We start from the raw sequence: 23,649 nt of genomic DNA, 5'->3' as shown, positions 1-23,649 counted from the left end.
AACTTTTTAAAGTACAAATATTTCATGTAGTCTCTCAAGTAATGTATTAAAGAAAATTAAAAAGAAAATATTTTTATTTTTATGTTGCACTGCAGGACACCGCCACTGTTTGACATGTCATGTCAACCAACCAATCACAGCTTACGGTCATGCATCTCTCTTGAAACACATTTAAAATCTTAAAAATTAGACTAGGTCACATGAGAGGTGAAATTTATACTTTTCATTTTAATTTTAGTTCAAAGCCCTAATGTTCATAGAGTGCAAATACATTCATAATGCGATTATGATCTTTACAGAAAAATATAAATGATGCTGTTGTAAAAAGATATTGCATGAAAATGCAAAAGCAGCAAATTCAGTTTGATTCGCAGCACACAGACAATCAGATACACATTGGCACAACAGTTATGGATAGCTTTATGCATATGGATACATCTCAATACAAAGACATTCTATATGAACCTTTTTTTTTTTTTTTAACAAATGAAACAATTTCTTTGTTGTACAGAAAACTTGACAATATTAGACAATTTTTGGTCCATACACTTTAAAAAGAAGCTTTTTTTCCCCTCATTTATCACTGAAACAATGCATTACATTCAGCAGCTTTCTGCTCTGCTTATGAAGCGCATGCAGTCCAACAATGCACACACAAATACACTGTAAACGTTTAAAAAAAACCGTCAACGTCAAAATAAATAGAAACAAGCGCCGCATACATACATAGACAGGTGAGGGAAAGCCTGTGCCATTTATGCCATCTTATTAACATGCATCTGCATCATTTAAACCAAATCAGCACTGAGAACAAAATGCATTAGTGAGATGATGTGAAGCTTAAATTGCTACTGTTTTACTGTAATGTGTCAACCTCATTGTTTGAACCTTCACTAAAATAAGTAAACACTCAGGCTAGGGGGATGTTGGCACTAGATGTTCTACTGTATGGCAGTAGCACAAGGTCGAAGCAGCAGTGTGTGTGTGTGTGTGTGTGTGTGTGTGTGTGTGTGTGTGTGTGTGTGTGTGTTATGCTTAATTGCTCTCATAAGCACATTTTCACCAGAGGTTCTCCTGCAATCAGAAAAAATTCTTCTGATATTTGGCAAAACCCACAGACACGTTTACACACACAAACTCACACAGCTTGGCATCTAGCATCTGGTACAAAAGGGCACATACAAACACACACATTCACTCACATAACAAAACATGTACAAATAGTATCATGTACAATGTATGCTAACAAACACCCACACATTTTAACATACATGATCACACATTCACACACACACTCAAGGCAGGGATCAACCAGAGGAGGTCATTTTCTGTAGGCATGGCAAAATAAGCTCTCTCTCTCTCTTTTTTCTTTCTCTGTGGTCAAGGTGGTTCAGGATCAGATGAAAGGATTCAGTGATGCTCCTCTGCTAGGGTAAACATTCCCCTAAGAGAAGTCAGAAAAGAACTCTGTGAAGTTGACACATAAACACTCTTAACCCCCTCAACTACAGAGACACATGTTGTTTGCTTTAAAAAACAAGGTACAGTGTACATACAGTATGCCCTAATAATCATTCATTTAAAGGGACAGTTCACCCAAAAATGAAAATTCTCTCATCTTTTACTCACCCTCATGCCATCCCAGATGTGTATGACTTCCATTCTTCTGCAGAACAAAAATGAAGATTTTTAGAAGGTTATTTCAGCTCTGTAGGTCCATACAATGCAAGTGAATGGTGACCAGAAATTTGAAGCTCCAGAAATCACATAAAAGCAGCATAAAATTAAAAACTCCAGTGGATTCATCCATGTCTTCAGAAGAAATATGACAGGTGTGGGTGAGAAACAGATCAATATTTAAGTCCTTTTTATTATAAATCTCCACTTTCATTTTCACTTCCACATTCTTCTTTTGTTTTTTGGTGATTCACATTCTTAGTGCATATCACCACCTACTGGTCGAGGCTCAAAGGTGAAGATTTATAGTAAAAAAGGACTTAAATATTGATCTTTTTCTCACCCACACCTATCATATCACTTCTGAAGACATGGATTTAACCACTGGAGTCTTATGGATTACTTTTATGTTGCCTTCATGTGCTTTTTTGGTGCTTCAAAGTTCTGGCCACCATTCACTTGCATTGTGAGGACCTACAGAGCTGAAATATTCTTCTAAAAATCTTTGTTTGCTTTTTGCAGAAGAAAGTCATACACAACTGGGATGGCATGAGGGTGAACTATCACTTTAAGACACTTACTAAAGCTCAAAATGTCTTTATTTATTTTTTTCTTTCTTGTGATTTATGTGAAATATGATCCTCATGACATGTGCTTACACTGTCATTCTAAAATGAAGAAAGAACTTTCAGTTTTGGGTAATCTATTCCTTTAATTATGAAATCAAGTGGAAAACTAACTTCATCCTGCAAGTTATTTACTATGTTATATAGGAACAAGCCTATTTACTTTGTTGCCTTTTTACTTGGCATGAAAAGAGCATCATGCTTACAGTAAAAGGGTTGACAGACATTGGTCGTGGGACTTTCGGGATGGACTCAGGGGCAGGAAATGAATTGAAACCTACAAACAAACAAGCAAAAAGAATACAAATAGTGCACATTTTATTTCAAACCAACAGAAGGCATCCTGTCTTCATTCATCTTGAGTTCTCATTCTATGGTCTACTCTTCTTCAGAGCTAATTCCCAACAGATTATATTAATTGATTAGCAAACTATTTTAAGAACAAGAGTTTCGCTATCATTAAGCTGATTTAAAGCTTTAAGCTTGCTATACTCACCATTCGCTTCCTGGTAACTAGACTGATGGTGTGAAAAAGCACTTTGGGTGGTTGGTGCAGGAAAAGAGACAGACTGAGGACAGACTGCTGAGGAGGGGGCATCATCTGTCAATCAGAAAGGCAGATCAGAAAGTCTGTTTTTCAAACTGAAGACAGTCTTATCACCCTCAATACAAAAAAGCACAAAGACATGCTGAAGTGCTGTTTGTGCTTGTCTTACTTAAAGGTGAGCTCAGTAATTGTTTTGTTTAAAAGAATAATTTAAAAAAGAACATAAAGGCAGCATAAATGTAATCCATACGACTCCAGTGGTTAAATCCATATTTTTAACAGCCATATCATCCTGCAGCTCTTGCCTGGTTGCCCACTAAAGCTAAGCAGGGTTGAGCCTGATCAGTACCTGGATGGGAGACCACCTGGGTAACAACTAAGGTTGCTGCTGGAAGAGGTGTTAGAGAGGCCAGCAGGGGGTGCTCACCTTGTGGTCTGTGTGGGTCCTAATGCCCCAATATAGTGATGGGGACACTATACTGTAAAAAGGCACCATCCTTTCGATGAGACGTTAAACCGAGGTCCTGACACTCTGTGGTCATTAAAAATCCCAGGAAATTTCTTGTAAAGAATAAGTGTGTAACCCCGGTGTCCTGGCCAAATTCCCCCATTGGCCCTTATCAGTCATGGCCTCCTAATAATCCCCATCCCTGAACTGGCTACATCACTCTCCTCTCCACCAATAGCTGGTGTGTGGTGAGCGTACTGGCGCACTATGGCTGCTGTCGCATCATCCAGGGGGTTGCTGCACAATGGTGGTGGGTAAGGAGACTCCCCCTATACTATGTAAAGTGCTCTGAGTGCCTAGAAAAGCATTATATAAATGTAAGGGATTATTATTATTATTCTTATTTAGAAGCAGAAACAGATCAGTATTTAAGTCCTTTTTTACTATAAATCTCCACTTTCTAAAAGCCCTCCTATGGATGTTCAAGAGAGGACTGAGTTCTTTTTTTTCTGTTAATTGCCCAGAAGGTGGCGATATGCACGAAGAATGCGAAATCAGAAAAATACAAAAGAAGAAAACCTCTTGTGAAGGTGCATTGGAGGGTTGGTCGAAAGTGCAGATTTAGAGTAAAAATGACTTAAATATTGATCTGTTTCTCCACCACACCTATTATATCGCTTCTGTAGACATGGATTTAACCACTGGAGTCATATGGATTACTTTAATGCTTTCTTTATGTGCTTTTGGACGCTTCAAAGTTCTAGTCACCATTCACTTGCATTATCTGGACCAACAGATTTGAGATATTCTTCTAAAAATCTTAATTTGTTTTCTGCAGAAGAAAGAAAGTGCCAGGAGGGTGAGAACATGATGAGAGAATTTAAATTCTGGGGTGAACTATTCCTTTAAGTCATCCTGAATTTACACTGATACAATGGGGTGCCAATGCAGCATCAATTAAATCTAATATAATAACTAATCTAATCTAATATCATAACTAATCTAATAGTTTTCATGGCTTTGTAGCAATTCACTATTCACAGTCAGCCATGATTAATTTAATCTGCAGGTTGGTTTCTGAGATTAAGCGAGTAGCATTTGGCTGGTTGTGTGATTCTAACATGGCAGCCCCCATGATGTAGAATAAAACAGCTTCTATAAGGTTACTGATATGACTGGAGACTTCATCTCATGTGAGTGCTTATGATTTTATACATGTTTCAAAATTACAATTCATTTCTTTGGGTGAAAAACATTTTAATGAGGAAACAATTGCTGAGTGCACCTTTACAGTCACCTTGTGTTTCCCTAATGCCACTGTACTGACATTAGAATTTCATTAATTAGTGTCTTGGTAAATATAAAGAATAGCATTGCTGTTGACTGTTTGTTATGCACCACTAGGCCAAAAGTCTGTGGACACCCAAAGACTATACCCAAATGTGCTTGTTGAATGTTTGATTTCAAAACAATGGCTATTAACATGGAATTGGTCCTCTAATTGATGTTATAACCGTTTTCAATATTCTGAGAAGGCTTTAGTAGGAATATGGCTGTGGGGTTTTGCTCCCATTTAGACACAAAGGAATCAGTGAGCGTATGCAGTGTTGTATAAAGTACCCAATCGTCATATTAAGTAAAAGTAAGGATAACTTTCTGGAAATTGACTCCAAAAAAAGTAAAGTAGCTCATGAGACTTACTTAAGTAAAAGTATTAAAGTAACTGATATTAAATGTCCTTAAGAATCAAAAGTACAAGTAAAAGTACACTTTGACTTCAGCCACCAAAAAATCTTACAAAACCACTTTGTTTGCATTGGAATTTTACCCAGTGACATCACTGTTTGTGTTGGATTTGTGATCCTCCACTAGGTTACAGCATTTGTGGGAGTAAACATTTTGTTTGATTTACTAATGGCAAGGTATCGCAATAGTTCCACATGGGGAGACTAAAAGATCCAACTATCAGAGTCATTGCTTTATGGATTGAATTCCTTTTTAGCCAAGTACTCACTGTCAGATTTATCGCATTGTAAAAATGTAACCTTCACAATTCACAACTATGGGCTTCTGTCCCAGAATCAGATTAGTACTGATCCCTTGCTGCATGGACCTTTCAGAAGAATTTTAGAAGAGGTTTCAGCTCTGTTGGTCCGTACAATGCAAGTGAATGATGACCAGAACTTTGAGCGTCCAAAAAGCACATGAAGGCATTATAAAAGTAATCCATACGACTCCAGTGGTTAAATCCATGTCTTCAGAAGTGATATGGTAGGTGTAGATGAGAAAAAGATAAATATTTAAGTCCTTTTTTAATATAAATCTACACTTTTACTTTCACATTCTTCTTTTTTTGTTTTTGGCAATTTGCATTATTCGTGCATATTGCCACCTACTGAGCAGGGAGGAAAGTTTATAGTAAAAAAGGACTTTAATATTAATTTGTTTCACCCACACCTATCATACAGCTTCTGAAGTCATGGATTTAACCACTGGAGTCGTATGAATTACATTGATGCTGCCTTTATGTGCTTTTTGGAGCTTCAAAGTTTTGGTCATCATTCAATTTCATTCTTTACAGAGCTGAAATATTCTTCTTAAAATCTTTGTGTTCTGCAGAAGAACGAAAGTCATACACATCTTGGATGGCATGAGGGTGAGTAAACGATGAGAGAATTTAAATTTTTGGGTGAACTATCAGGTAAGGAGCTATTTTTACCTGATGTAACCCTTAACATTAGTTTTGGTGTAACCTAAATTCAGATGTTGCCACATGAGTGACATTTTTAGTTTTTTTTGTGTAAAATAATGTTCATTTCTATATTAAAAACAAAACTGATCCTGGCTCAGTTTTCTTTCCAAAAAAACAAACAAAAAAAATGCTGAATTCACAAGATGACCAAAAATTGCTCTCGTGTATTGAACTGCAGAGTCTTGCTGTTTTCCGAAAGCCAAAATATAAACTGGGCAGAGACATTCATTCACCTGTGGCTGTGCTTTTGAAGGGGTTACTGGGAGACAGAACAGGCTGGGCACAACTGGCTGTAGAATTGAAGGGGTTTTGGAAATCTGAATCAGGGAGAGAAAAAGAGATGTGTGGTTATGTGTCACAGTGCAGAAGGCCTCTCATTAGCACAAATTGCACTTTGGATCTAAGGATCGAGTTTATAGATGTTTCCAACTCAAAGATTTTCTTAAGGAGACCTTCTGAGGTCATGCTGTAAGATCTTGCATGTCACACCCAAGCTACAAAGATACTGTACTAACCCTAACTGCTGTGGTTAACAAAAATCCCACTGGGGAACACAATACATCCAGATATAAATGTAAATATTTAAATCTATTTTTATTATTATTTTCGTCTACTGCCATGCCTTCTCAGATGTTGCAGTTGTGGTTTGGTTAACCAGATCAACTGCAGTATCTTGGAATTGCTCACTTGCAAAAGTTTGCGATCCAGAGGTGGCCTCTGGAACACCTGGGGAGCTGAAGGAGAGAGAGGAAAAAGACAGCAAGAGAGATTGAGGGAAACAAAAAATATGTATAGAAGAAAAAAGACATCACAGAAATGCACATCAAAAAGCCATCAGCAAACATCTTAACAGTAATGCATGTCAGAGGATAACTACTTTGCTATTTAGTTAAGACTGATGTGGGATAACAAATCCTATTTAAGCTAAAACATTTACCTTGCAGGGGAGGAACTTGAGGACAATCGGTTACCAAAGAGGGTGCTATACTGAGGAGGTCCATCAGAGGGAGTCATTGAAATGGCTACAAAAATTTTATAAGAAAACATTTGCTCAGCCTTGCAAAACGCAACACAACATTTAAAGGTGCACTCAGTAATTTTTCCCCATTAATAAAGTTTTACTTCTAAAGAAATGAATTTTGAAATACATGTATAAAATCCTGAGCACTCGCATGAGATGAGGACTCTAGTCATATCAGTAATTTTATAAAAGCTGTTTTATTCTACACGGGGCAGGGTTGCCCTAATATGGGCTGCCATTTTAGAGTCACATGACCAGCTGAGTACGATTCGCTTAATCTCAGTAACTGTCTTGTTATTGGACACTTTCACTATTGGATTTAAATGAATCATGGCTGATTGTGAATAGTGAATTTCTGCAATGGCATCTGTAACTGAAAACTACTGACTTTGAATCATGCTGCATCCACACCACTAGGTGTCACTGTAAGTACAAGATGACAAACAAAAAGTTACTGAGTGCACCTTTCATGAGTTTTAGTATATTGTCCCATGCTCTTTACTGATTGGCTTTATAATTTTATGTGAAAAAGGTACACATATACTGTCTTACCTGTGACAGGTGTGTTGTCCAAGAACACTTTGTCAAGCTGTGACAAGGCTGCATACTTATCCTGAGTGACAGAGGGTGGAGCAGCTGAACTTAGAGTGTTGTGGCCATGGCTTAGACCACCAAAATCCAAACTCAGCGATTTAGGGAAGGGTCTAAATGGAGCTCCACCCCCCGTTGACAGAGTGCGACCTAAATCAATCAGAGAGGTGAGTCCGGATGCTGTCAGTGATTATGCCTTAAATGCATATTAGATATAAACGTAATTTAAAGGAATATTCCGGGTTCAATATAAGTCAAGCTCAGTCAACAGCATTTGTGGCTTAATGTTGATTACTTCAATTTTATCACTAAAATCATGTTAACAGATATATTGTTTACATCTTGTGGCTATACTTTTGAAATAATGTGTATTTTAGCATTTATGGACTGGCCCCAAAAATTTTGACTTTTTTTTAGCACCTGTAGAGTGTAAATATTTTTTTTGTGAGAATCAACATTATGTCACAAATACTGTTAATTGAGCTCAACTTGTTGAACCAAGAACATTACTTTAAGTTTGTAAAGATTTAACAAATGCCACCACAAAATATTTTTCATTAATATATTAAAATCTTTAACACATACCAGTTCAAATTCAAAGAAATGTGTCATGCACACAGGCCATTATACATTAAATTGTAACATTTTCTGAAGAAAATGTGAGTTTCTTGCCCATGCTAAACTAGCTACCATAAAGCTATTGTGTTGTGGATGGTTGCGACTGCTATGCACTTGCAGGTTTTTTGCACCAAAAGCGATCGTATCACTTTAGAAGACATTCATTTAACAGCTGGAGTCATATGGATGACATTTATGCTGTCTGTCTGTGATTTTTGGAGCTTCAAATGTCTGATCACCATCCACTTGCATTTTGAGAAACCACTGAGCTGAGATATTTTCCTATACTTCTTCAAATGTGTTCTGGTGAAGAAAGAAAGTCATACACATCTGGGATGTCATGAGGGTGAGTAAATAATGAGAGAATATTTGGGCGAACTATCCCTTTAATACGTTAAAGAGGAATGCATATTTTATAAACTGAACACCCCCCCCCCCCCAAACTTAAACCCCAAATCTAAACCTAACTATCAATGGAGTAAAAATGTAATGTTAGAGGAAAAACAGGTCTCCCATGCTGCTGATGCAACGTGCTTCCGGTCTCGCCACAGGTTAAGGTAAACACGCTGGAGCCGATGCAAACATGTCTGATAGGAGATGGTCAGTGATTGTCAGCGAATTGGCATAATGTGGCTGAACCAAGGGTACCGGAAGTATCAGAAACAACATGCCGACCTCCTGTGTGATCATGCTGAATCTACAGGTTCATTCTCCTACACATTCTTCCTCATCAACAGGTTACATGTGAGCACAGATGTGAGATGGCACTGGCAATCGTCTGAACTATTTTCTAAATATACCTATATTTTAAAGCCTTTGCTTTTTAATTATCAAAGAGCAGATTGTCTCTCCTTGACCTGGTAGAGCTGTGAAGTAGGGCTTTGAAGTAGCTAGCTAGAGCAGGTGGAGGACACATTCAATATCATCTTGTGACTTCAGTCACTGCTGGTATTTAGAAACTGTCTGGATTTTCAAAGCTATTTCACTCGAACAATCTCCAAAGTTGCACTGAAAACTAGTTCCACAAAAACTAAAAAATTCCCCAAAATGTTGCTTTTTTTTCACTTTAGGCTATATAATACTGTGGCCACAAACTGCTGACATACGCAAAATCTGTTTTCACCTATGACCAACACTAGCTTGGTCATATGATCTTGATCTAAGTCACAAACTTTCCACTAGATTACTGTTAACTGCATTATTCTGCAAAGAGTCCAATGGGATTTATACCACACAGCAAGTCAAGCTTTACACTTCTCTTTCACTTTCTTTCTCTCTGACATGCACACATTATATCTGCACTCTAATGAACACATTTTCCATTTTGTCTTTCATTGTCCTGTCATAGCTTGCTTACTCAGCACTACACCCAGATGGTCTGAGGTATACCTGAAGCATCTGCAATGCATATCACTCATAATCACACATACGAATATGCAACTTACCAAGAGTAAAGCTGTTTTTGAAAGTGCTACTTGCTGTGGGAGAAAGGATAAAGGGAAATCAGATTAAACAGAACTACTACAGCACAATGGAGAAGAAAGACAACTTAACAGGCCATGATTATTTCAAGGTTACAAGATTTTTTATATATTTTTCAGATTCTTACTTTATTGTAGGGAAACAAATTGCAAGTGATTGTGCATACAAAAAAACAGTGTGATTGTCTTTATGTACCTGAAGGACGTGGAAGGGCAGGGAAGGAGGAGAGATGACTCTGAGGTCCTATTCCTGAAGAAATTGTCCCTGGCCTCTGTCTCTCCACACCACTTAACAATGTGTCTTAAATAAATAGAGAGAAAATCAGGAGGTAGAAAAGATAGATATTAAAAAAAATTAAATGAAAGAATAAATCACAGATCAATGATGACTCACAGTACAGCTCATCTGTGATAAAAAAAATCATAAGAAAAAGGAGGTATATAAGACATCATAGCAGAGAAAATGTGAAGAAAGAGGACTGGAGAGGAGAAAAGAGGAATATATGAGACATTAATAGAGGTCAACTGACAGTGGATTTTGCAGATACCGCTAAAGGTGGAGGAAAAGGCAGATATCCGATTACCGGTAATAGGACGATAGTTTTTAAAATCGATTTATAGAATGTTAAAAATGTCTTAGCCTTTCCTTACTGTGACAGGCACAGAAGTAGAGGCAATATATATACAGTCAGTATATACTATATACTATATATACTATATACTGTATATATATATATATATATATACAGTACTGTGCAAAAGTCTTAGGCACATAAGATGTATCACAAAAGCTTTTGTCTTAAGGTGGTTATTTATATCTTCAGTTTTAGTGTGTCAATGGGAAATATAAATGTTAGACTCCCAAACATTACTTTTGCAAATAGAAAGAATAGAAGAACAGGGAGCCCTGCAACAGATATCATGGCCCCCACAGAGACCCCACTGAACATCGTGTCAGTCTGAGATTACATAAAGAGACAGAAGCAATTGAGACAGCCTAAATAGATAGAAGAACTGTGGCAAATTCTCCAAGAAGCTTGGAACATCCTATCTGCCAACAACCAAGAAAAACTGTGTCCAGGTGTACCTAGGAGAATTGGTGCTGTTTTAAAAGCAAATGTGGTCACACCGAATATTGATTTAGCTTTTTTATGTTTACTGGACTTTGTATGACATTAAGTGATAAATGAAAACTATTTATGGCATTATTTTTGAAGACATCCTCACTATGCAACATTTTTCACACACACACACACACATATATATATATATATATATATATATATATATATATATATATATATATATATATATATATATATATATATATATATATATATATATATACACACCGATCAGCCACAACATTAAAACTACCTGCCTAATATTGTGTAGGTCCCCCTCGTGCCGCCAAAATAGCACCAACTGCATCTCAGAATAGCATTCTGGGATGATATTCTTCTCACCACAATTGTACAGAGCAGTTATCTGAGTTACCGTAGACTTTGTCAGTTTGAACCAGTCTGGCCATTCTCCGTTGACCTCTCTCAACAACAAGGCGTTTCCATCCGCAGAACTGTCCGCTCACTGGATGTTTTTTTGTTTTTGGCACCATTCTGAGTCAATTCTAGAGACTGTTGTGTGTGAAAATCCCAGGAGATCAGCAGTTACAGAAATACTCAAACCAGCCCATCTGGCGCCAACAATCATGCCACGGTCCAAATCACTGAGATCACATTTTTTCCCCATTCTGATGGTTGATGTGATCATTAACTGAAGCTCCTGACCTATCTGAATGATTTTATGCACTGCACTGCTGCCACACGATAGGCTGGTTTGAGTATTTCTGTAACATCTCCTGGGATTTTCACGCACAACAGTTTTTTAGTTTTTTTCAGAAATGTTTATTTCATGGCCACCGCCCATATACCAAAGTATCATGGTATTGCCATCTGATTCCATCACTGCATCATGATATCGCCACAGTAAATTTTTTTATGGAGAAAAGATAACAGGACAAGTCAGGAAATGAGAAAAAGAGATGAGAAAGATGGAGGGAAAAGTTGCAGAGGGTAGCAAGAGGAGAAATATAGAAAGGAGAGTGTGAAAACAGTACCTTTAATGGGATGGTCTCTGAAGCTCTGTGAGCGAGTTGGTCTGGCAGTGAACACCTCTGGACGGCTATCTGCTGGAGACACACCAGAAGCTCTGTCCCATATTGATAACTGAGACTGGGACTGGGAGTACACACACACACACACACACATACATATTAAAAATCAGACCAGCATCTTCAATATGACACATTTTGGGCCTGGACTGGGAAATATTTTCAGATCAGTGATTAAAGCATGTTAGACAACTCAAACCAAACCCTCTTTCACTGCGTCTGTTTCATGTCAAACAGCTTTGAATATGCTAAATCAGACCCAGAGCTCATAATTTAGTTCATTACAGCTTTATAACTATTTTACTACAACTCCACTAAGACTAGTCTTCTACTCTCAAATCTTTTTATTTATTTAATTTCTTTTCAATTTCAAGAGGTAATTTATTGGCACATTTTTTTACACAATAAAAACTGCTTAAATTAAATTAAATTACAAAATATTCAACAATTTCTCTCATTTCATTTGTCTCTTCATAGCTTTTTTTTTCCTGGTCCTTCCTCTTTTCTTCCTCACCAGTGTACGAGTGGGCCGAGCAGTGGAATTGGTGTGGAGTCCAGGCGGAGGCTGACTCAGAGCGGGCCCGTGTGGAGCTGGAACAGCCTGAACCCCTGGGCCCCATGGCGTCTCTGCATCCCTGCGAATCTTGTTTTTAGAGAAATGCCTGAAACAACAGACACTTGTTGATTATCACATGCTTGCACAGTTTGAAATGCAATCTATCATTAAACGGATCATGCAGATTCCAGTGAGAATAATAATGTGTAGTTGGATAATTGATCAGATCTAGAATTTGACAAATGGATGGTTGACCTAAATGGTCCATCCACTTTTGAAATATATATACTACCTTTATGATTGCAATATTCTCACTCACCATTTCTTTCTCTCATACTTGTCCTGGAGGAACTCTTTCAGTTTCTGCATGTCACGTGCATCAAAACAGCCATCTGCTTTTGGGTCAAACATGCAGAGCCAAGTCCTCCTTCCAATCTAGAGCCCCAACATACCAGGAGCCTAGTTAACCTTCTTTTAAAGCATCATTAATGAGAAATAAACAGTCAATTGCAGGCTTACTAACTGATTAATTGTATAGAGTACAATCCTCAAATAGATGAAAAACGCATACCTTCACTCCTCAGAGGAGATGTTTGCAATAGTAAGCTTAATTAAGACTGTGCTCTATTATTTACAAAGCATTTTGTGTTTGATTTTGTGTTTGTAGTTAACTATTCACTGTGTATTAATAGTAAAAGGAATAGTTCACCCAAAAATTATAATTCTCTCATCATTTACTTAACTTAATGTCATCCCAGATGTGAATGACTTTCTTTTTTCTGCAGAAAACAAATGAAAATTTTTAGAAGCTCTGTGGGTCCATTCAATGCAAGTGAATGGTGACCAGACCCAAAAAGCAGATAAAGGCTGCATAAAAGTAATCCATATTACTGCAGTGGTGTAATCGAACTTGACATCATGATCGTGCCAAGAGACTGCAATTGCAGTTAAAAATGAGTTATATATTGGTCTGCTCTCACCCAAAATCAATTGGATCGCTTCTAAAGACATGGATTAAACCACTGGAGTAGTATGGATTACTTTTATGCTGCCTTTATGTACTTTTTGGAGCTTCAATGTTTTGGTCACCATTCACTTGTGTGAGATATTCTTCTAAAACTCTTAATTTGTGTTCAGAAGGAATAAATTCATACACATCTAGGATGGCATGAGAATGAGTAAATGATGAGAGAATTTTCATTTTTGGGTGAATTAAAAGTTAAGTATGGAGTGCCACAGGGATCAGTTTTAGGGCCTCTGCTTTTCTCCTTATACATGCTTCCCCTGGGAGATATTATCAGGAATCATGGAGTAAGTTTCCATTGTTATGGTGATGATACCCAACTTTATATTTCCTCTAAACCCAACGAAAATTCACAATTCTCCAAATTAGCAGAGTGTAAATCAAAGATTGGATGGCCAGAAATTTCCTTCTTCTCAATTCTGACAAAATAGAGCTGACAAAAACCTCTAAAGATAAGCCGCTAAAATATAATTTGACTCTCGATGGATGTACTGTTACATCGTCTTCTACAGCAAAGAACTTAGGTGTTATATTGATACCAATCTGTTCTTTGAAAATCAAATTACCAACGTTTGTAGAACAGCATTCTTCCACCTCAGAAATATTGCCAAGTACGACACATGCTCTCTGTTGCTGATGCCGAAAAACTAATTAATGCGTTCATGACCTCAAGACTAGATTATTTTAATGCATTACTGGGAGGATGTCCAGCAAGTTCAATAAATAAACTTCAGTTTGTTCAAAATGCAGCTGCCAGAGTGCTGACTAGAACCAAGATATATGATCATATTAGCCCAATTTTATTGTCATTACATTGGCTACCTGTTAAATTTTGTATTAATTTTAAAATTCTGTTAACCACGTACAAAGCTTTGAATGGTATATTCCATCATGTTCATTACGATCACAAATTAATGGTGTTAATAGTTCCTAGAATATCAAAATCCACAAAAGGAGGTAGATCCTTTTCATATTTGGCTCCTAAACTATGGAATAGTCACCCTAACACTGTTCGAGACGCAGACACACTCACTCAGTTAAGTCTAGACTAAAGACTCATCCATTTAGCCAGGCATACACCTCATTAATCCATCAACTCACAATTAGGCTGCTTTAGTTATGTCTGCTGGAACCAGAAACATCCATCATGATCTATAACACTGCATAAAATTGAATGACATCTACACTAATATTATTCTATTTGTTTCCATGTCTCAAGGTTACCAGAGCCGGCCAGTTCCAGCTCCGTTCCTGCTTGGTGTTGGACTCCACTGCTATGTGTCACTGAGTGATGACGACAAACTACAGCTGGTGCTAGACAGAAATCCCTTTAGTCTTTTACGATGGACTTCAGAGAATGAACTGATGCCAACTCCAACTGTAAGACATCGGATACTTCTTATGCCACTGCCTGAACCTTGTGACTTAGGATGGACCTCACCGAAATTACCGGCCAAGTTGAACTGCGATGCACCACATTGATCTCTGCCTACATCACCTTTGTCTGTTGATGGAATACACTCTTGAAATGAAATACATAGACTATCAATTAATTGCCAAAAAAAGCCTTCATCAGCCAGCTAATAAAGGACAATGCATCTATGTGAACTTCTGCAGTTAATCCAGGATGGACTTCAAAGACATTAGTTATAAATCTTATACTTCATAAAAAAATATTTGTTTAAACACTGGCCCTTAACACTTACTTAGTTTACTAATTTTAAACCATGACTTGCACTATACATAATTAAATAATATTGGCATTATATTCATGTTGTTTATCCAGAGGGGAACTGGCACCCACAGTGAGCCTGGTTTCTCCCAAGGTTATTTTTCTCCATTAACCAACATCTTATGGAGTTTCGTGTTCCTTGCCATAGTTGCCTTCAGCTTGCTCACAGGGGTTCTAAATACGATTATTATAATTAAAAAAAATGTTTTTTCCATTTTTATACAAAATTTACAATCATATTTAATCAAACTACACAATGATGACTCTAAGACTTTATAGATATTACAGTTTAATTTTCTGCTAAAGCATGATTTTCTGTAAAGCTGCTTTAAAACGATGTGTGATGTGAAAAGCGCTATACAAATAAAAATGACTTGACTTATCACTTAAAATAGATAGTTCACCCAAAAATGACAATTCTATCATCCATTTTTCTAAACCCGTATGACTTTCTTTCTTCTGTGGACAACTGACAGCCTCAGTCACCATCCACTTTCATTGTATAGAAAAAAGAGCAGTGTCAACATTATTCAAAATTTCTCCTCGTGTTCCACACACACACAAAAAAAAAAGAATATATATATATATATATATATATATATATATATATATATATTCAAATGGGTTCAGAACAACATGAGTGAATGTTAGTAAGTGAATGACAACAGAATTTTCATTTTTGCGTGAACTAACACTTTACTGTAAACGTGCGGAAGAGCTTTACTGTTTATAATCTGCCAAATGAATAAATGTTATAACATTACAAGGAAACTGTTTGTTCTAATTTGATCTGTCTAATGTATTTCAACAAATCAGACTGTGACCCAGATGCTCAGTGACATAAACTACGAAAATATCCAAACTGAGTCAAAACAGCACACATTTTTTACATAGTGGTGACTTAGCCATGTAGTTTTCATTCATCATTCACTTGTTCAATCTTATCACTGCTGTTGATATTTGTTGTGCCAGTCTTTTCCTTCGCATACTCAACATGCTTTACTGATAGAAGAGAGGAGGAATGAGTCAGAGCACATTTCACCAGTGTCTAAGGCCAGTTAGTTACAAAAGCAATGGCGCCCACCCCGACAGCATTTAGAGGAGAGGCTTTTACTGTGAGAAGCTTGTAGTGCCAATGGTGGGTGTGAATGTGAGTGTGTGTTGAATGAATTTGACATTTATGTAGCGCTTTTCTGACACTACACTCAAAGCACTTTACACAGTGAAAAGGGGACACTCCTCAACCACCATCAGTGTGCAGCATCCACCTGTATGATGCGAAGGCAGCCATTGTGCACCAGTACGCTCACCACACACAAGCTATTGGTGGTGAGGAGAGAGTGGAGTGATAGGGCCAATTACTAGATGGGGATTATTAGGAAGCCAGGATTGAGAAGGGCCAATGGGGGGGAATTTGGCTAGGACACCATGGGTTACACCCCTACACATTATGAGAAGTGTCCTGGGATTTTTAATGACCACAGAGAGTTAGGACCTCAGTTTAACATCTCATCCAAAGGATGGTGCCTTTTTACAGTACAGTGTCCCCATCACTATACTGGGGAATTAGGACCCACACAGACCACAGGGTGAGCACCCCCTGCTTGCCTCCCTAACACCTCTTCCAGCAGCAACTTTAGTTTTCTCCAAGAGGTCTCCCATCCAGGTACTGACCAGGCTTAACCCTGCTTAGCTTCAGTGGGCAACCAGTCTTGAGCTACAGGCCGGGTGATTTGGCTGCTGGCCATATTGGTTGGGGAGTGAGAGAGCAGTGTCTGTACTTGAACCCTCTTCAGATTTGCTCACCAAACAAGGCAAGTTCTGTCACATTCATGGGAAAACTCTGCAATATATCATGAACTAAAAACATTTTAATTAGTGCTTTCAATCAATTACAAATTTTCATAGATTAATCACACGATAAGCTGATGAATTAATCGAATTAACCGCAAATATCAATATTTGCAGAAAAAGGCCCCCTAAATAAAAATAATGAAATAGATAATGATTAAATAATATATAATATAATAAAATAGAGGAAATATAATAAATTGAATAAATACAATAAATTACATTATTGTGGCAGACAAGTAAAGCACTGATTAGAAAATAAAAAAAATGACTTTAAAAGGCAATACATTGTTTATTTTCATATCACTGAACATATCCTAATCACTGGCCAACAGTCCACAGCAATCCATTTTGTAACTGAATTTGTCAATCCGTCTGAGGTAGACTTTTTATAAGTGCTTTTCTAAGGACGTGTCAATATAGACAATATGTTCGGCTGGAGTTGTGCTTACTGCCCCCTGTTGACTGGAGCTGTGTCTGAAATCGCCCCCTATTCACTATATCGTGCACTATACAGTATAGCTGTGTTGGGTGTCGGCCATTTTGCAATAGTGTCTGAATTCTGAGTGAACAACTTGTTCCCTACATATGTTAACTCATTCTTACCCACAATGCACTCTGATTTTGAGTGTTCAGCCAATGTACACTTGCTGACGCTATCTTGCCCATAATTTATCACCTAGAGGGCTGACGAGCTGGGAGAAAGAGCGTACACAGGAGAGAGCGAGCAAGAGAGAGACGCCAGTTTGCAAACTCCTTCATTCCTGCAATCTTTTATTTCAAACTGGCTGTAGTGTTTTACTTTTTGGCAACAAATTACTTGATTGAAACAAAAATTAGTGAGCCAAAATTAAATAAATGTTACAATTTAGGATTTATTTACACAAATTAAATTGCATAGATGAGGATATTGTTGATTTTTATTGTGCCATTAATGCCAAGTGATTTCTTTCTTCACTAATTAACTGAGGGGATTGTTAACTCAGAAGACTCAGGAAATTATTCAAATATTCAGTTATCACATGCAAGTAACTTATCCATATAATATTTAATGGATGTTATGTTATTAGAACTTTAATACTGTATTGTAGTCAGCTAAGATAGGAGAGTCTTAGATAGGAGAAAATATATATTTTCATGACAAATGACAAATTACATGACAAACAGAATGAATACTTTTTGTATATATGCCATTTTATAAGAATAAAAATTATTATCATTATTATTATTATTATTATTATTATTATAAATCAAAATAAGGTTCATGTTAGATAAAAGTACACCTGACAAAGTTGTTTCTGCAACAGCTTCAGCGCTCTCGACGCTCTGTGTATATGTCAGCGTCCAAAATTGCTCAGTTGTTTTGTTCATTCATTGCTGATATATTGCACTCATTGCCATCCACTATATAGAAAATAGGGAATGAGTGAACAAGTGAGCGATTTCAGACAAAGCTTGGGCCCACAAAAACATGAAGACCATACCTTATTACATCCCGTGGGCATGATTCATTGCATTAATTTTTTAACATGTTATTTTAATATAGTTAATCACACTGAATTAACATGTAAAATTGACAGCCCTAATTTTAATACAAAATATAACATAAGCTATTAGTGTCAAGTACATAACATTGGCACAATGCACTTAGTTTAAGTTTGCCTACTTTTTTGCATTTGATGATATAAGCTATCAAAAGCTTTAAGCCTTTCATTTCCACAGCTGGACTAAGTAGTTTTACATTGGCTCTTTGGCACACATCGATAGGAAATACAGCTAAAAGTAAACTTTGCAAGTGTATCATTACATATGAGGTATTTTCTATTAATAGATATGTAGGGCCTAAAGGCTATGTAACAGAAATTGTTTATGGATAAAATGGGATATTACAAATGTCATAAATGTTCTTCAGTTTTGACAAATTCTCTTAAAAAATGGAAGTTACATAAAGCCCTAAGAGTATTAGGAAGCCATGGTGATTCATATGGGTCATATCATACTTTTTTAATGATTTTATTTTTTACCAAAGGTCGACAATGTTAGTTAATGCTGCACCAAAATCAGTCATATTTTGTTTTTTTCAAGACAATTTCCACCCTCTCTGGCCCTTAAAGTAAACAGGAAATTTTTTGCTGCCTTTCAACAAGTCCCAGCCCAACCTGTCATGTTTCAGTAGGAAATATGTCAACATGCCAGAGAAAACAAGGCTTGTCAAGGCACTTCCCTGATAGGACACGTACATCACCTAGATGTCTATTTGATGTTTGTGTTTACATCTGGAAGGCATATTTTATAGATTGTTTGCTCATCTGAAATACATCCATAAGACGTTTCCTCTCAGATGTCAACAAGACATTCAGCAGATGTCTTTGAGACGTTTACGAGTTAGAATGTTTGTAAATCTGATCTTTTTAAGATGTTTAGCAGATGTTAATTAGATGTGAGACTTTCCCTGATAGCACACGTACATCACCCAGGTGTCTATTTGATGTGTGTGTGTTTACATCTGGAAGACGTATTTTGTAGGTTGTCTTTGAGATGTTTACGATTTAGAATGTTTGTAAATCTGATCATTTTAAGATGTTTAGCAGATGTTAATTAGATTGTGAGACTTTCCCTGATAGCACACGTACATCACCCAGATGTCTATTTACTGTTTGTGCTTACATCTGGAAGACCTATTTTTAATGTTGTTTGCTCATCTGCAATACATCTGTAAGACGTATGTCAATAAGTGTATCTCAGAGGCTGAAAAGACATTCAGCAGATGTCTTTGATTTAGAATGCTTTTAAATCTGATCTTTTTAAGATGTTTAGCAAATGTTAATTAGATTGTGATGCTTTGCAGATGAAACCCAGATAGCACAAGTCTATGAGATGTCTGTTTTAGATCTTTTCATCTGGAAAGCATCGTAATCTAATGAATATCTAAACATCTTAAAAAGATCAGATTTACAAACAATCTAAATCACAAACATCTCAAAGACATCTGCTGAATGTCTTATTGACATCCGAGACATACTTATTGGCATACGTCTTATAGATGTATTGTAGATGAGCAAACAATGTAAAAAATAGGTCTTCCAGACATAATCACACACATCAAATAGACATCTGGGTGATGTACGTGTGCTATCAGGGAAAGATCTAAAACAGACATCTCGGAGATGTACGTGTTCTATCTGGGTAGAGTATACTCGGGTTTCTAACGTTTCTCGAATCAGGTTTTCGGAACAAGCAATTTTTGTAGAAAATTTGGACAAAGTATAAAGTTCTTATGTTAGAGTATATTGGACACTTTTTGTTTCTAAAGATATATACTGTATATATATATTTCTCATGATATACCCCTAAAATGAAAAGTGAGTGGCTACCAGCTGTTTCCCACCTTTAAAACTTGCACCCCTGATAGGACACGTACATCACCCAGACGTCTATATGATGTGTGTGTTTACATCTGGAAGACATATTTTTTACACTGTTTGCTCATCTGCAATACGTCTATTAGACGTGTCAATAAGTGTGTCTCGGATGTCAGTGAGGTATTCAGCAGATGTCTTTGAGACGTTTATGATTTAGAATGTTTGTAAATCTGATCTTTTTAAGATGTTTAGCAGATGTTATTTAGATTGCGATGCTTTCCAGATGAAATGATCTAAAACAGACATCTCGGAGATCTGGGACAGCATCACTTATGAACAAGTAGACCTGCCACTCACCTCATTGCCATGGTTTTGCAAAAACTCCACTTCCTGTTGGGAGAAGGTTGTCATGGAAATAGACTTAACTCTGTGGGGTGGGTTGAGCCCTCTCCTAAAAGAGACAAAGCGCAAGCACAAACTGCTTAAAAGCGAAAGGGGTGCAATGTGCTCAAAGGGTTCAACAGGTTTGTATTCATTTAATATAAATAAGGGAAACGTGTGAAATAAATGGTGCAGGAGGTGACAGTTAGGGACTGTGAAAATGGTAGTACATTGCAAGAACCTCCTTCAACTACCGTGGATGCGTCTTTTTCTTCAGTGCTGGTGAAAACAAGGGATTTTTAAATGTCCACATATCCCGTAAGTGCAGCTGCAGACTGAAATCGTGGGAAAAGTGAATCGCACCATTATTCGTTTGATGACATGCATAAAAAAAAAAAAAAAAAACAAGAGGCTTATATTGATGCCAAACCTGAAATCGTGACGAAATGATACGTAACACAAGCGAGACATGGACATGCCTGAAAACGACAAAGTAGTAATTACCGACTGAATCAGAACGTAAACACAACCAGCGATCTCTCTGACACACGTTGACAGATCTGCATTCATCTGCGTGTTTTCTGTGGCTCAACTGGACTGGTTGGCAATATTAACATGTAGTAGGTTGGTAGGCTATACCACAATTCACGACAGATAGAGCGTTGCAGTTTTTAAGAGTTTGGTGAATAACAACAACAACAACAACAACAACAGTGCAGAAATCACTATAGTACATCAACTGCATAGGCTACTAGAGAGTGCATAATCACATGTAGTCCGTATTATTACTCACAGCATTCCAGAGCATGATGTGCATACGAAGCAGCCCACGGTGATATCGATGTAAGTCACCCCGGGTTGATTGCACTCGAAGCAGTGCTTGTTCACTCCAGTCTGCGCGAGCTCCCGGACCTTGCGGGCGCATATCTCCTGGTTGTCCCGGTGCTTTCGGTTCGACATGCTGGAGCCTTACAGTGGAACCGTTCACTGGCTCTCCGTTGCACTTTAAGTACCCCGCCGTAGGTTTCTCACGCCAGCATTATGAAAGCGGCTATGCGGCTGGTCTTCTTACTGTATGCACTGACTTGAAATGACAATGACATGTAACGAATCTTACATGCGTAGTCTCCCGTGATCACGACGGTCGGAGTTTTACAACAGCCCTGTGTATTTATCCGATTCTCACAGGCACGGTATCATTGTTCTTCAACGCTCTGCTGATCTCCTTCAGTTCTCGCGCACACACACACAGTATGAACCCGTCTGTTCACGGCGCGCAGTCTCTCCCTGTTGCGCACACGAGTTCTTCCTTCCACACAATCTGCGGGATTGAGAGGAGCCAATTTACAGTGCCTCCGGAAAGCGAACTAAACTGCTTAACAAATTTGGTTTATGATGGCTAAACCTGTTGTGGTCAACATTTATGCCATTATTTTGTGCTTATTTTTTCAGCGTTTCCCAGCAACGTGAGATTTTGATCGTGGACACATGTAGGCTTTATCACGCCCTTCTGTATGACGTTTGAAATAAAAAATGCTGTCGTCCGTGTTTATTAACTCTTTGTATGATGTGCTTTTCAATTTGCATTGTCCCTCAAGGACTGGCCATATAGCTTTAAAAAAAAAAAGAAAAAAGGCAAAAAAAGAGCAAAATAAGATAATCTAGAGCTTATTAAGATTAGTTTCTAGTATGTGTATGCGGTTGACACATTCAGTGTTTAATCAGATGGTTACACTGAGACGTCTCGCCAGTATACTGATGTAATTTTGGCCTGGTTCCTGGTCTTGCAGTGCGAGAACGCATGAGGCGCGCTGCAATGGCAGCTACCTGCCACCAGATGTAGCTGTTTCTCCAAATAGGGTACAACGGGGCTAAAGGCACACCTTAAGGAAAATTAGCTTTTTATCTGGTCACAAAAGTGTCTCAAGATTCAAGAAATATGTTTATTTTTATTGAATATTGATGGAGCAACATACTTTGTGTTAAAAGAAATAACTAACAAGGTTGTTTTGAATACAACTCATTTTTATTTTTTTTAAAGGTGGCAAGAGAGCATTTTACCCCCACACCTGGGGTAAAAGGCTCCCAGGGGGGTCATATTGATATCCTGTAGATACTGGGGCAATAGTTTTGGGCACAACTGGTCAACTTATGCAAATACTTGTGAAACAGCAAGATGTTTTTTTAGTAACAAATTAAGATAATGTTTATTCAAAATAACCACTTTGGAAAAGGGTGCATCATTTCCTGTTTATTTCAATCACATTTGATATTTTATTGCATCTCAAGTATTCTATAAACAAACTAATCTCAGTTGTTATTGGATCAGTCAATGTGAGCCCACTTTTTACATTCTTCATAAAAAAATGTGCATTTAAAATTAAGCGTATTTTTAGGGCCGTTAATATTTTATACACTGTGACTTTAGTCCCCAATTCTCATTACTGCAACATGAGAAAAGATGGTCATTAGTCTCATTACCACAACGTCAATAAAATAACATATTATTTAAATTGTAAAGTATGAATACACAATAGTAGTACTCTCTTGGTACCACCAAGAAATGACTGTGTTACGAAAATGATAATCATCACTGAAAACAATGGGAATAGTAAAAGTGAAGCCTCTGGATGTGTGGCGGTAATGAGAATTGGGATGTAAATCCCTCATGCCATCCCAGATGTGTATGATCTTCTTTCTTCTGCAGAACACAAATGAAGATTTCTGTTAGAAAAGTTCAGCTCTGTAGGTCCATACAATATGTGTGAATGGTTACCGAAAATTTGAAGCTCCACAATGCACATAAAGGCAG

The 23,649-nt window shown here is 37.4% G+C and overlaps 1 protein-coding gene across 1 annotated transcript; it reads right to left on the bottom strand.

Annotated features, from left to right (window-relative positions):
• Positions 1 to 208: 208 nt before the first annotated feature.
• Positions 209 to 22,332, bottom strand: agfg2 (ArfGAP with FG repeats 2). Its single transcript, XM_051711358.1, has 14 exons — positions 21,631 to 22,332; positions 20,814 to 20,907; positions 12,807 to 12,922; positions 12,446 to 12,593; positions 11,878 to 11,998; positions 9,958 to 10,062; positions 9,726 to 9,758; positions 7,624 to 7,812; positions 6,988 to 7,072; positions 6,738 to 6,784; positions 6,284 to 6,367; positions 2,800 to 2,904; positions 2,510 to 2,580; positions 209 to 1,444 (listed from the first exon to the last, which is right to left on the bottom strand). Exons 1-14 carry the CDS (start codon positions 21,795 to 21,797, stop codon positions 1,397 to 1,399), a joined length of 1,413 nt encoding a protein of 470 aa, XP_051567318.1. The 5' UTR covers positions 21,798 to 22,332; the 3' UTR covers positions 209 to 1,396.
• Positions 22,333 to 23,649: the final 1,317 nt, after the last annotated feature.

Source organism: Myxocyprinus asiaticus, chromosome 1 (assembly GCF_019703515.2).
Source record: "Myxocyprinus asiaticus isolate MX2 ecotype Aquarium Trade chromosome 1, UBuf_Myxa_2, whole genome shotgun sequence".
NCBI classification, from domain to species: Eukaryota; Metazoa; Chordata; class Actinopteri; order Cypriniformes; family Catostomidae; genus Myxocyprinus; species Myxocyprinus asiaticus.
The sequence above is the reverse complement of the archived record's forward strand: the minus strand, read 5'-3'. Positions and strand labels throughout refer to the sequence as shown.